This window comes from Branchiostoma floridae, chromosome 2 (assembly GCF_000003815.2).
Source record: "Branchiostoma floridae strain S238N-H82 chromosome 2, Bfl_VNyyK, whole genome shotgun sequence".
NCBI lineage: Eukaryota > Metazoa > Chordata > Leptocardii > Amphioxiformes > Branchiostomatidae > Branchiostoma > Branchiostoma floridae.
The window spans coordinates 9350242-9366450 of NC_049980.1; the positions used below are offsets into that span (position 1 = coordinate 9350242).

Sequence of the window (16209 nt, forward strand, 5' to 3'; positions counted from 1 at the left end):
TACTTATCTGTTCCATAGTTAAGAAGTGGAAGAGCGTCGCCTACTGTGAAACCGGCGCACTAGGATCCCACATGGCCAGAAAGATGGGGACAGGACTTCCGACAGAGCATTGTAGTCAACAGTGACACGGAACGAAGAATACCCATCGTATTTTGTGGTTAGTTTAGAACAGGACACTGCGCATTTCTGCGACAAGTTATCAGTCAAGTACCTTTCAACATCCTGAGTCAGTGTGTCCGGTTCAAGGCGCGTCACAAAGATCTCCGCTGGTCTTGACTTAACCGCAGACAGACTGGACGACACAGCCGTACCCACCACTGCCCTGGACCTCTTCTTCTTTCTCTGCACCAGGCGGAAGCCCTCAGAGTCAAGGTCACTGTGGCCACCAGCTGAGGTGGACTGCGGTCGGGCTAGAGCCCTAGAGTCACTCGAGTAGCCACGACGTCGGGATGCCTGCGATGACTTTGTGGTAGGCGCCCTCTCCACCTGCCGACCAGATAAGCCCGCGTGTAGGGACTTAGGGATAGTCTCCGACGGGCAGGTGTCCAATACGGCATCGGCGTAGGATTCCTTCGGCCAGGCGAGAGTCGACGCTGCCGGCGGAGCAGAAGTCGACACTACCGGCGGAGCAGAAGTCGACGATGCCGGCGGAGCAGAACTGGACGGTGCCGGCGGAGCAGAACTGGACGGTGCCGGCGGAGCAGAACTGGACGGTGCCGGCGGAGCAGAACTTGGCCTGTTTTTCAATTCCCAGATCTCTTTCCTGAGTGCCACAAGCTCAGTCTGCACTCTAACCGAATCTATGGAGCAATCCCTAATCAGTTTCATCTCCTGCCTCATGATCTGAAGCTCTTGCATGCAGACAGAAATGTCTACATGTTCCAGTGACACAGCGGGGAGGTGGAGAGTTGCGGACACGAAAGTAGGTAACGACGGAGGAGCAGTAGAATGCAAAACTCGCTGAATATCCTCCATGTTGGCGGTAGACTTGTCTCCTCCCTTTCGCTTTATGTAGCGTTCGTCCGGCTTACATGTATCAAATACAAGTCTCTTAGCCGACTCTATTTCCTCATCCATGTACGTTTCGGTGCACAACTTCGTAATGATGTCGAACGGAAGATTGTCCATCTTGTTAACAGTAAAACATAACAGATCGTTGATGATAACATCTTTACATACCGCTTCGGATCCAGACCCGCTAGGGGGGAAACGCTTGTCTGAACAGCGCTGGCAGAGAACAAGATCCCCCTGACAGGGCTGGGCTCCTGCCTCACGGCAGTCTTCACATCTAGGCATGGTGGGAGTGGGGAGGGGTGCCGCGGGCTTACCATACAGTGCCCTCCCTTGGTGCAGAAAGCCTTTCAATGTGAAGCCGATCGTCAGAATTGTCTCGAATTGTCACTTTAAGAGTAACCCAGGATGTTTGGTCTTCATCTGGTGAGTCGATAGCAGGTCGATGGGTCGTTAAAGTGCCACAAATTCTGATTTTGAGGAACAGAGCCACGCAGCTATCAAAAAGTCGCCGCCATCTTGGATCGAACCAGCGGCAGACGGTCATGTGTTTTTAGGCTTTTATTCGTCAAAAAAAAAAAGCAAGAGTGACGTAGAGGAGAGATGATAATCAGATTTATCAAGTTTCTACTGTCTATTCCTTCGTAGCTAAATGGACTGTTGTTTTGAGTATTGCCCATTCACAAACAATTAGGTCCAGGTTCAGGACCTGATTCTCTGGACCTGGACTTTACCTGTACCTAAATTTTCTGTACTGGTAATAGATACAGCTGGCTACAGATTGACAGACAGAGAAAGGATATACAGCACATGATGGGGATGAAATAGGATATTTCAAGGTGACTTGTCTCAAAATAGACAGGATAGGTCCTTCCTGTTTGGTCTGAGTTGAGGCCAGATGTCCACTGGAGGACAAACCAGGGACAGGTCAAGTCTATAGTCAAATTGTCTATAGTAAAACATTTGGGTAGTCACACAAGTATGATTTGAGCACTTAAGGATAGAATTGATTGGAGTAGACTGGGATTAGTTAAATGGGTCCCTATATGGTTTCAAATAGCTTTGAAATACATAGTTGAATTGTTGTGAATAACTTTGAATTCTGTGACATAAACATGTTGATTCGTTATACCCAGCTTTGGCCATCCAAAAGCCAGACAATTTCTTCTAAAAGTGGGTTGCAGGGAGGGGGGTCTCAATCTCAGTCTCAATCTGATACTGAACAAAACCCTCTGTGAGGGCATCTCATTCAGGTGAGGTGCAGGTCCGTGTGGCTGGTGGTGTGATAAGGAAGAGAAAAAAAATGAAGTGCAAGGTACAGCAAGGGGTGGGGTGGTACATTTGTACTTGAAAATTTCATGTTTGTATTATTTTTGCAGTTTTCTTGGTGACCACTTCACTGCCAACTTAAGGCTATAGTTTCTATTAATTATGCACATCATGTGACTAGTCTATAGCACTACCACCATGCACACTCCCTCTTCTCCCTACCATGAAATTAAATCTTAACTTAAAGACATTTACAGGAGTTCCTTGACATTTCTAATAACACACAGGATGGTGATCTTGTCCATGGCCTTAGCATGACTTGTCATCAGGACACACAGTATTGAAAATAGATGCGATGCGAAATATTTCAAAATTGCTGTCTGTGCCAGTGTTCCAATGATTTATTGTATGACAGGGACATTGAGGTCCCAGATTTTGGGTCCGTGTCTCCAACTGAAAATAGAGTTACATTCTATATGTGCATGATGCGTATGATCAAGAGGGGTCATTGTCTGACCTTCACTTTGAATAGAAAATTCAAGATGGCTACCATTGATAATGAACAATACTTGCTCCATCTATAGGATAAATCAGTAAATCATGATCAGTTAGAAATGCATCACTTATTGATATCTAACAATGCACTACAAAGCTTTAACATGAACACTTACATGTATGTTGGCAAGGAAAGAAGACAAAGTATGATTTGCATTTGTAATGTGAGTGAAAATGTCCATAAAAAATTGTTGATGCATATCATCCAGTACATATAGATCTACACGACAGCTGACAAATATAATAGGCTACATTTGTCTTTCCCACCGTTTCACTAAATTCAGTGCCCACCTCTTGAACATAGAATGCTGTGCATCAGCGAATGCTCTGCTTTTGCCATGGCAACTTGTTTAGCATGCAGTTTGTTTTATTTTACGAAGCATGCCAAGCTTCATTGCAAACCATGGTGGTCTGTGAGAAGACAGTACTTCACTGTTAAAGTTGCAGTTAAGATGCTGTGATTTTTTTTGCACTTCACTTGACAGTGTGTTTGGTCAACCAAGTTAGCCACGGGTTAGCTTTGCCACACACTCGGTCAAATTTCTGGCACTAGAACTGCTACCAGTACAAAGTATGTTGATTTAGCACTAAGCAGTGTGTGGTCTGTATCGACAATGGCCATGAATGGAGCTTTTGACACTGCAGAAAGAAGTGTGCACTGTAGACTCTTAAAGAACAGTACACCTGCCCTGAGCAAACTTTTAAACTATGTCAAGTTCAATGTACACAAGTCCACTTCCCTTTTATAATGATGTTTACTCTTTATCACCCCCATGGTAGAAATGGCATCACTTTTAAGTCCATGCTGTTTCTGTCAGTGTTGTTTGATTTTGGATCAGTCTATTCAGAAAAGAGGGGTGATCAGTGTATCTTTTGTAACTAGGAGAAACTGATGACTCAGCCTTCAGTAGGAGTTATGGCAACAAATGCTGATGATAGCCTTTAGACTGTTTGAAGTAGAAAGTGTCTATGAGGCTTTCAAAATGGGTGTTGGACAAAAGCCACACTCTTCCTAGGAGTATGTTTGCAATACTGCAATTATGTTCAGCCTTATACCTGAGCTATGTTGAATTTGGTTAAAATGTGCTGTTATGTCAGCTGTTTTTCCTCATAAAAGTCATTTGAAGTTAAACCTGACTAGTTGGCATGGCATCCAATGGCTCAGTGGCTAGGCTAGCTGACACAAGATGAAAGTGTCACATGTTCAATTCATGGCTAGACCTTGTGTCCTTGGAAAAGGCTGTCAACATGACTTTCCTAACTCCACCTAGGTTTATAAAGGGGTACCTGACTTTGGTTGACTTTCCTCACCCCATTCAGGTGTAAAAGTGAATGCCTGTTTTTGATTGGGGAGGTAAAAGGTGGTGGAAGGAGAGGGATGGGCTCTGCCTTCCAATACTGTGCCCTAGACCCAGGCCCAGGGGATTAACAACCCCAACCAAACTTCACTCTGTATTATATTGATATTCCTACAGAAATACAGAACAGTCATATCAAGCATTTACATTGTATATACATCCAGATAACTGGATGTTTCTGGGTCAAAGGTTGCATGATGTCATCCGACAAAACCACCTGTTAATGCTCCATTTTTGATTGACAGCAAAACAAAACAGTTTCTTTTACAAGTCAGACAGATGCCCAGATAGGGTGAGAACACTTACATCGTTGACACTTGTCTTTCATGACACTTAAATGCTATGAATGCTTTTCAATCCTTTAACAAAACAACTGAATTTCATACGCCAGTCATAGAATGCTTATACAGTTATATGGAGTCCACATAGTGTTAAATCATGTGCATATTGGTGGTAAGTCTATTGGCACACACCTGTACCAAAATAGTTCACTTGTGTGCACTCCCATAAATAGAGAAGTGTGGTGTCATTCTTTGCTAATGACCATGACGGCCCCCTTTTAACCACAGAAACGAACCGGACTGGTCCGAGGCGAAACCTTGTTGTGAAACTGAGCCCTGTTGTGTTTAGGCATGTACCTGTGTGGGCGTGTGTAGTTACATTACACCTGAGAACAAACAGAAGAAATAGTGAGAAGGGGTGTCAGGCTTTCCACCCTGCTGTATGTCAAAGTGGCATGACATATCAGTATCAGGTTTTTTTGTTGAAACCTCCTTGTTCTCGGAGGTAACGTTACAGAAATTTCACGTAAAAGGACATTTGAATAGCAGAGTATATGAGAGTATTGTTCTCTTTAAACGTATGTTACTTTTCTTCCTTTAGTTTGGTTTGAAGAACCTAAGAATAGACAGATGTTTTGGACAGTGCCTGACAAATCTGTATGCAGAAGGTGTAGGTTGTGTTGTTTGGCAGATCGTGGACATGCCAGCCAAAATGGAAATCTATACAGACTGTTGCAATAATTCCCTAGATTGGTCTGGGTGGGTTTGACATGAATGTGACATGCATATTCAACACTAAGGTAGCATTTTTTGCACCAAATTCATTGCTAACGTTTCAAAAACAAGTTTTTTTTTTTCACATTTGATCCGTAAAAACAGTTTTTATCAAACTAATATTCCTGACATTCTTTAACAGCTAGGTAACAACTGATTACTAACAACATTTGACCCTTTGCCCTCTGTATAAAATGAACCCTTTCCTTATCACAGATAATACAGTAAACTGTGGACATATAATTGTGTTGTCTGGAGGCACATCTTTCCTAAATTCTGTCACTAAGCATTATGGCATGTTAGAAGTCTAGCAGCTGAACTGAAGTAGTGTAATGTTACAATCCAGTGTTGAGTGCCATGCCCCAGTTTTTCCCCATCCTGTACAATCCATCACCATTAGGGTGGCCAACCTGTTGGATGAAGGCTTTGAAAGGTTGATGACTGTCTGTGTTTGTGTGGGCAAACACAGGAGACCCTGACATGCCTGCAGTAATGTTTGTGGGTAAATAGGTGGGGCTGCTGCACACTTGTACAGTCAACATCATGGTCCTGTGTCATGATTACAGGACAGCCTGATGGTATTGCTACTGTAAATAGGGCTATGTTGATGAAGGTTTTGTTCCCTGACAACTTCCTTTCGGTATTTTTTTTTCTTTCTCAATGTTATGCTACTGTGATTTTCTAATGATGGCACTGAAGTTCAAGTTGAGTGTGTTTTGAATAATGTTTGCTCAGTTTGCTGTCATCTTTTTATGCACAAAACAGCTATTAAACTCCCATAGAGTCCAAAGTATTAGTGTATTACATGCTGAGGAATGGGACTCTGTTGCATTCTAATTCTTGGAAGAAGAGACCCCTTGTGAAGGTATAGCGTACTGCAGTTCGGGCTACAGTATGATATGTGTTAAGGGTAGACATTATCTTATACTTTCCCTTGTAAATATCAGATACAGTGTAACTGATGACATTTATCAAAGTGATATATTCTATTTTATCATTGTGTGGTGGGAGAAATTGCTAGGTCGTTTAGCATTCTTGACTTGACTCTCCTTCCATGCGCTTGCCTCCTGTGAAATTTGGGTCATCTTGATATTATCTTAGCTATGGGAAGTATGGAGAGGATATGATATGATATGACATGACTCACACTTTTGGAGCGAAGAAAATTCCATTCTCTTGTGTGTTCTGAAAGCCCTCCTGGTGGTTTTCATATTAATTTGCGAGGGAGTTTTCCACTATTTCTCATAATAAGGTAGTGTCCAATATTAGCTTGAAGCTGCCTGTATTGCTTACACACAAATCTCCCCTATCATTATTCAGCAGGCATAATTGATGTTCCATCACTCAGCCCTGCTCTTATTAAACCCCCCCATGTGTGACCAAGCAGGGTAATGGTCCAGGCTGGAGGCTTTTCAATGATTATTGTCAGAGACGTAAAACTTAAACGTTTTCTTGGAATGAGTCCGAGAAATCATAGGAGTGTTAAATTGATATTCGCATAATCAAAACGCGTTTATTCTATACACGTACGCATGGTATAGTGGACCGTGTAGCGTAGTTATTTACATGTAGCACAGGAACATTTATGAAAATGGAATATTCAAGTAACAACAACACAGATTTTATCACAAGTTCTTTTTCCAAACGTCATCAGCTGAATGTAGCCTCATATTGGGTTTATTAAATTATGGAGTGCTGAAGGTACAAATTTGAGAGCGAGATATTGGCCTCCCATCCCTGGAGCCCAGTAAATACTGTAATACTGGCCGCACTTCATAGGACTGACAGCAGGAAATGATATTTCTTCATGCGCCACTCGGATAACTGCTCTGTGGGAATGCCTTCTTTGACAGAATTACATTGTTCTCCTGTTATATATCATGGATACCTGTGGCACATCGGATGAGGATCGGTATATTCGGTATCGTCATGGTGACGGGATCATGTTTCAGTTGAGGTTGTCCTTGATAAGGTGGGGCCGCAGCAGGTGAGGTCACCTCAGGTGAATGCGTGTGGAAGAAAACATCTTCATCCAGCATCAGACAACATCTTCAAGACTAATGGTTGAAGTACAACTGGATTTGGATGTACAGTGGTGAAGACTAGATATAACAGTTACTGTAACATCTGCAGTTGTTATCAGCAATAATTACCTGTTGGCCTCAAGTCCATCTTGGATCATGGCTACGTGACAATCATTACATCGTTATAAGCGCAGTGCTACGTACCCGTGTGTTTTAAACATCAGTGTACGCAGTCTTCTCACATTGTCATGCAGAATCTTCTCTAAGAGGTGTTGCCATGTTCTGATGACTGTTTGATTATGAGTTACTGATTGACAGATGGCAGTTGATATAGCTGAAGCTAATGATGGAGCACTTGTTATGCCAGAGATGTGTACTTGTACCATGGATGCCTGAGGAATGCTTCAGACAGGCACAAGATGTGTGTTACGCTGATATCAAGATTAGGAAGCTTTTTTATTTATTGTCTATCATCTGTTTAGGGATCTGAGTGGGCCAGAGGGACGTTAGTTAGTTCCGTGTCTGTCTGGAGTTACCAGTCTGGAAGTCCGGGTTCAATGCCTGGTTCACATTTCCTCTGTAGACGCCCCTCCCAGTCACACGTGACATGTACGCCCTTCACTATTGTAATGTATTGGCAGATTGTTACTGACAATGAGCAAACACAGACGTGGGAGTCAGTGGTACTGTGTAGGGCTGTACTGTAGGTCCTATGTTCTTCTAATAGTTCTAACTTCTGGCAACACATCTACGAATATCATTGCTACCTGATGATTTGCAGGATGACAGGGTGAAAGTCTACAGTGTATGTTTTCTGGTGCAGACTTGGGGACACTTGTGTCTTGTTGTGTTTGCTTGGACATGTTTATACATGTACTAGACAAGAACACTTTTGACAGTTTTATATATGGGATAAGGGATCGTCTACTACCATAAGTGCTGCTCGACTGAGAAAGCGTGGAAAATGCAAGCTGTTCAACTTTGAGTCTTCATGGACCTTAAAGAAAAGGCTCCTTCAGGAGAAGTGAAAGTTGTTGGGCAGGAGAAAGTGAAGACGTGCATGTAGGGGATCATGGGGACACCTGTTGTGCTACGGAGGAAGTACAAACTGGTGCATCACTCTTACTATCTGCTGCCTTGTCTCTTCAACAAATGGGTAAGATATACTTGAACAGTATTTTGTATATCCCTTGTAATGTTAAACCATATGCACATGGTATGGTATCAAAATCCGAATGAGCCCAACCATTGCAAGGAACATATACTTGCCTGTTTTATTGGTGTGTAAATACTTACAGATTATGCACAAATTGTAAATTTGGGACAATGTTTGCTGCAGACACAAGAACATTGTTTACGAAGGGAAGGCATTTTATAAGCTTACTAGATTATTTAGCTTCATTTGTAACTATATTAATTACTCGATGAGTTAAAACACTAAATTCTACTGAGGCATTTTTTGGTTCGTCTAAAGACCGTTATTTGTTTTCAACCTTGAATCTGATGAAACTATCTCGGTGACATTTAGCTTCAAGGAGGGTCAATATTGATTTTTAAGGTGTTGACTCCGAAAGGTCTTGACCTGCATTCCTTTTCTATTGGGTAGCAGGAAACATGCATCATATATATCACAAGGATCGTTAGAAACAAGTTTAGAAATGCTTCAGGGGAAAATAGGCTAAATTCCACACCAGATGGTGTACAGTTATTCTAGAGGAATATCAGTAACATAGATATATAATTTGTCTTTCATAGATGTAGTATTTTTCTTCATACAAATGTAGCTGTTTTAATTTGTCTGGGACATGTTCAGGGTGTATCTCACTGGACTGTGGTGCGTCGGCGGGTTGCTGCATTCTAAATTAGATTTGTGTTACCCTTGACTTTATAATGGAATATCATGCAAAATGTAACGGTAAGTATGACTGAAATGACAAGAAACACAACACGTAAAAAGGTTTGTTTTTTTATAGATGAATGGTTGTCATCAACATGAATGTAGGACAATAGACACATTGGTCAGAATCACATGATTTAATGCGATTTGCTTTTCATATGTGTTGATATTATCAACGTCGTCATACGTTTGACGCTCAAAACATTTTGAACATCGCACGGCACCGGCATATAGCTTATTTACCTGTGATTTGCCCGCGATCATTGTGCATTTTTACAGGATATGCTATTACAGGTGCATCATACATTTGTATGTGACCTGGCTGAAGATATCAATGCAATGTTCAGGAAAGCAGTAAAACATATCAGCTTGTTACATAACAGGGTCATGTTTAGGTCAGCTCTTGGGTGGAACCCATGTCAATATTTACAAGATTAAACTCACCTGGTGGAACTTACAACATACACATGTGGTTGTGTACTTAACATGGGCGTTGTCACATCAAAGTGCATACACTTTATTGCATTAATGACTGGTTTTCTTACATGTATGCGTGTTATACTATAGATGTATTCATGCAGTGGGGCAGTTAGAAAATTGCATGTTTTTATTGCCTTTATAATTATCTTTGTAAGAATCCTATTGTCAGATAAATACCTCAAAGATTTGGGGCTACTACAAGGTTATGAATAGATGCAGCCCCCAAATGTCCCTCAGACATGTGACCAATACATATTACTAGCCAATTATTACATTATATGTACTCCCCCTTCTCAACATTCTCTAATCTAGTTTTAGAGATGGCTCTTTTATTCATGCATTTCCCCTTTTTTACACCCTGTCATCAAGAAACACATGGTTTTAATTCTGCTGACCACAAAGCAATATTTTAAGAGATTATTGATTATTCTGATGATAACACATCCAGAAATAAACTGGTATTGAGGTTTCTGTAAGGGTGACCTGAGCTGGGGTGAATGGTTGATGATATTGCAGGCAGATGTTTCTTTGATTACATGTGATGGTTGACATTGTCCAGCTAAAAACAACTAAATAATTTTTTTTAATGTACAAATGTAGCTGCTAAATTCATTTGGTGAGGTATAGTTGTAAAAGGATACAGGTTTGGACACAATTGTCTTAAAAAAAAAACTCTTAATTCTTTCATATTATTAGAGGAAAAGTATATTGATGTTCTAAAGATTGACATTATCATGGGAAGAAAAATTAGAAGAAAAAGAATCATCACGAAGACCTAAATGTTGAAGGAGAATTTGGAGACAATAACATCTTTCAACTGTAAATGTTGTGACAGGAATTGGAATTGTTGTGTGATAAAATCTAACACACTTTCTATCTTTAATGGTCACTTCCGTTCTAGTATTGCTATTTCTCTTAGATACAATTCTGTCCTTCTACAATTCTGTCCTTCAAGCTTTTTTAACAATTAACTCATACAATTTTTCTTGATAATTGATAATGCTAGTTCACCTTTATCTGCAGGGTAACCTACTAGTATATACACTGTTTTTTTTAAACGGTATTTAGGGATATCAAGTCAACGGATGGTGGTTTCAAGCGGCGATATTTTGAAAATAAAACGAGCTTCATATCCGTAAATACGTTACCCTGCAGATAAAGATGAACTAACATAATAAATCTCTGTCATGATTAACAATGATTCCAATCTGATTAATCTGATTAACTCCCTTCTCTGTTTCTCCCTCTGATGCAGCATTGGAGAAGAGAGGTATGTTATTCCTCATTAACCACCTTCTGTGTCTTCTATATCTCCTTTATCACCAGGGACAACCACTGCTTTCCAGTAACATTTTTCACTCTATCAGTCTCAATTTTTCAAACCATTTGTACCTGCAGTAGCACTGTTTATGATAAAATCAGATAAATCAGGAGATGGATAGGAAAGCAGTGGTCTTGTCCCTGGTACTATTTGTAGTTTCCTTTTCTGTGAGTCTTTTACTTTCATTTTGTCTCAGTCCCTATCTTTGATTTACTTTCACTTGTTTTAGAAAAAGATGTCTTTGTTGTGTAACTCACTTAAAGGTACAAAGTTTTAGAATTCTGGCAACTAAAAATCTTAGTAAATCCAAAATGAAAACATGATTGCAAACTAACACCAAGAACAACTGCAAGCTGGATATTTCGAGACGTTTGAGGTTTTTTTTCTTTAAACAACATTTTGAAAAATATTCCTGTGTGAGCCATAGAGTTTTGAGGTACATGTATTTGTTCCAACTTTTATTGAAAAAATTAGTGAAAACAACTTTCTGACCGAAGTTAGAGTTACTAAATAGTACTTTGAAGTTGATTAACGAGAAATTACCAACTCAGACATCTTTTTTGCGTTTTCTGTTTTCTTTCTTCTATGGTCCTTCTCCTGTCCTAACTTTCTTTTCTTCTCTGTCTAACCCCTGTAATGTACCCCTCCATGTTACCACCCCCCAGAGGCGTGGCGCCGCCTGTCGTACCGGCGACTTGTTCGTCAGGCGAACCTGGCCTCGAGCCTCCCCCCGCCTCGCGGTCGAGCACTTTTACTTTCATACCTTCTTCGCTTACAACACACAATGTCATATTGTTTTACTTGGCTTTTATGTCGTGTTAAGAGAATGGTAGCTATCGAGAGTGGCTGAAAGATGTGTGTTCAGAAATACATACAGCACATGACTATATCTTAAAATGCCTTGAAGCCAAGGAAAGCATTGGCATGGCCTATGACTTGGGTTATGGTTGAAATAAGACAAGAATTTTCCAAGCTTTGCTTGTTAGTGATATTGTATTTTTCCATGCTTATTTGATTTCCACACCCGCGCAATGTAGTTGACATGCTGTTTTAGTTTTAGTGTGTAATATCTCGGAACTTCATAGCAAAAGTACTTAAAAAGTCAGCTTTGCAATTATAGCATCTATTGCACACCTCTGTTGCTCACAGATTAGATTTTATATTTTTAGTGCTTGTTAGTTATTCTGCTACTTGGCTACAGCTGTGGATTTTGTAAGTTGAAGTGTACTTCAGAGATGATTTTTTCTGCAGGCCAAACTTTTCTCGTGAACACTTTTGTTGTGGGGCAGTTTAAAGTTTTGTTTTCATGTCTTGTAAAAGAACCTTAAAGAACCCACATTGACTGAATGTTTATTCCTTTATCTGTTTAGGTGCGGAGGAATGTGGAAGACTTGTACATGGACCTACGGGATGGCCACAACCTCATCTCCCTCCTGGAGGTGCTGTCTGGAGAGACTCTGGTAGGGGGCGTTGTTTATCTATATACTTCAGTAGAGCAGAAAGGTCTAACTGATATGAGACTTTGTAGGTTTTTGGTTGTGGAATACTTAATGTGATTACAAGACTACATCTTTTAAGAATATGCTATTGGTACGATCATCTTTTATCTCTATTATCAAGTGAAAAGATATTTTCTATGCTCAAATGTATCAATACAAAGTTTTTGACTGGTAGCAGTATACAATTGAAGTTTATAAAATGAAGAGGACTTTAGTGTTGCTGATCTGATTGCTGATTCTTATGGAATATGTCTTAATTTGTTTGATCCTATTCTTTTCTTCTAGCCCAGAGAAAAAGGTCACATGCGTTTCCACCGACTGCAGAACTGTCAGATAGCACTAGACTTTCTCAAGTACAAGCATGTAAGTAATCACACATTATCGCCAAAATACAGACCATTAAAAAGATAATCTATTCCATCAAATTATGTTTCAGGGCTCGAAATACAAAATTTTTTTGGTTCACCCAATTTTTTAAGCTGGGTGCACCAGTGCACCTAATCCCCAAAATGAATTTCGAGCCCTGTGTTTTGATTACGTGATAGCTGTGTTATGTTTGTTCTGCAATGAAGTTATGAAATGCAAGTTTATACCTTTAGGAAAGTTGTATAGCCATACATGAAGCAGTCAAGTTTTGCAGATGTAAAATAAGACTTCTTAAACCATACAAGTGACATTGTATATAGTTCATGTGAGATTGAAAGATTTGAAGACTATTCCATAGATATGGTTTTGTACAACTGATATTAGCTTGTAGGAATCTAAAAGAAATTTTGTACATTCTAGATCAAACTGGTGAACATCAGGAACATCGACATCGCAGATGGCAACCCCAAGCTGACCCTCGGCCTCATTTGGACCATCATCCTCCACTTTCAGGTCAGAGGTCACATAATCATGATTATATGGAGAAGTCACTTTAGTTACATATTCTTACATTTTGCAAAGTCAGGTCAAAGTGTACATTAACATTTCTGAAGTCCTGGCCATAGGTAATACCCTCACACTGTAAGAGATTCGGGTCAGGTATGAGTCACACATGGGTTTCACAATTGCTGATACATTTTGTACTTGCACACAACAATGGTCATATCAAAGGTCACATAATTACACTTCTGCCATAAGTACATTCAAGTCATATACGCACTATATAGCTATCATAGGTATACTGCCATAGCAACGATAGTTTCTTACAAATTTGAGGAATTTAGGATTCTGAAGTCATCATGGAAACAGTCATACACTCCATGATGTTCATACAGCTTTGTTTATCAGTAATCCTATGGTTTATGTACAGTAGACTAATTATGTTATGTTAGTAAACCTGTAGTAGTAGGGAAGCAGTGACATGGTGTTTAGGAGATGTATTGTCGCTTTGCTTGGTATTTAGAACTTGGAGGATTGCTATGAAGTTAACACAAAGGTTTCGACTTGATGCAAAGGTAAACACGGCTGTGTCAGTTGAACATCCTTGTGCAATTGTGTACACAAAATGAATACCAGTCCAATGAATGAAGCCATCCAGAGTACCTCCATGTGTTTCCAGACCAATTATGGTGCATAAATGGCCTGCTGGGAGTTGAGAACTGTTGTTTGTTTCATGGACATATATGAATAATTTAGAACAAAGGTATGCCTGACTTGGGCTTTGTCCAGAAAAATTTTTACCATCAGGTTGACTTTGTCAATATATTAGTGGACTGAGTTTGTTTCAGTAGGGTATATACAGACAGAAATACCCTTCAGCCTTTCATTTGTGCTGTTACTTTCCAATGTATTGGCCACATACATGTATAACTTAAAGCATTGTTTAGAATGGCTTTTGTTATCAACCAAAGTTTCAATTTGTTACCATTTCTTCACAAGAAAGAACCCACGGAATATCCCCAAATCCCAATCCCATGAATGCGGAGTACTATACCTTTATGCCCTATAGGGCCATTCCGCCCTCTAATGACCCAATAGTGCTAAAGTGACACCTGGTGACACCTGCCTTTTAGCTCCACACTTCCCTCCCTCCAGGCTATAGTGACATCTGTCATGTGTCTGTGGGGAATTCCCTACTAGACCTTGTATGCCTGTTGCAAACTCTGCTACATGTGTAACGCTAGTTTACCTTTATCCGTGTGGTAACCTATATCCGTTCTTTTTAAAGACTGGTATTTAGGGATATCAAGTTGAAGGTGCAATATTTGAAAATATCTGTAATATTTTGAAAATATTGTAATTGGAAACCACCGTCAGTTGAGTTGATATTGCTGAATACCATTTTAATAGCAACGGATATAAGTTACCCCACAGATAAAGGTGAACTTTATATTTAGAACATAACAATGGTTGCAACCAGGCCTTTTTTTGCCTCTCAAAGTTTTCTTGTTTTTCTTACATTAGCTGCCTCATAGTTAGCAATACAGAATGCCTAAATGTATGCATACCAGTTAGCAACAAGACAAGGAAGACATATTACTTGTAGTACCATAATGAATGTAGTCTATATCTGTCATATGTCAACCTGGATTTTGGACCAACACACTGACAAGAAAATCCCACATGCCCTATTTTCCCCAAGTGGTAATAGAAATAGTCTAGATTCCTGATGACCTCATGGCAGATAAATCAGGTCAGCTTGTAGAACATGGCCCTTAATTGAAAACCATGCAAAGCTCTCATTCAAACAGCTGTCTAGTGCATACAGTCTAGTGTCATACACATAGTGTCAGGTATATGAATTATATCATATGAAATGAATAGTCCTATACTATAATGTTTTGTGTGTATATGTAGTACATGTTTGTGCCTTGCCTTGTGTCCTAAAAATTCTGTGAACCATAGGAGCACCAGTGTAGCAGAAGGATTTTGTCCTGTCTGTTGGAAGAAGTATCCTATTCATAGCAGCAAACTGACAAGTAAGCTGAGTTTGCCTGGAAAGATGGATAACAAGACAACATTCCAGTGTTAAAACAGATCTGTTTGCACTAAATCAAAGGACACCTCACCAGGAAGAATATTCGAGTAGATGTACACAGTTTTGGGCCGCAAGGAATAGTGGTCCAGGATTGTATGTTTTCACACATGGTGTATGTTTATTTATAGGAGTGTTCTGTGGTTAGGTATTACTTTATGGGCTCTTTTAGGACAGATGTATCAGATTTGTAACAGCAAACACACAGAAGGAGACCCATTACTCTGATCCATAGAGACCAATACATTATTTAAATGTATAATGTACTTTCTCCAGTAGACAAACAAAGCTTTTGGTAGCATAAGTTTAGATGTCATGAAAGTTATGGTATCAGTGGAAAATGGTCATACATTGTATAACATGAATAATGTTATTATCATTTAATGGCAAACTTGATATTGAATTCATAGAGACTGGGGGAAACCAATAGCATGTTGGCACCAAGGCACCAAGCAGGGAGAATTAGTACTGGACCTCCCACTACAGTTTGGTGTGACAACTGTCTCCCTCCCATGGCTTCTCAAGAGGTTCCCCTATAATTGAGTGGTATGCGCCCAGTGATTAGTAAGGGCAAATAAAGGGATTACCCAATATGGGATGAACCATTTATTTTTGACAGGTGAGGGGAAATTGTCCCTCACAAGGCCCACTCCGTGCCATCACTGGGTCACATACCTTATTATAGTGCAGTTATCTCTTTTAGCCAATCAACGCCAAGAATCAGAGTTCAAAGGTTCCTCCTTCTCATCCCCCATCTGTTTCTCATTTTATTTCTTGG

General features: G+C 40.1%; 1 protein-coding gene across 1 annotated transcript in view; it reads left to right on the top strand.

Moving 5' to 3' along the window:
- The window catches only part of LOC118403238 (microtubule-actin cross-linking factor 1-like), a gene marked incomplete in the record, with an annotated part of 170307 nt that overhangs the window by 48232 nt on the left and 105866 nt on the right, over positions 1–16209 (top strand). Inside the window, 3 exon segments of the mRNA XM_035801844.1 lie at positions 12341–12430; positions 12755–12832; positions 13256–13348. Coding sequence (XP_035657737.1) covers positions 12341–12430; positions 12755–12832; positions 13256–13348 — 261 coding nt within the window.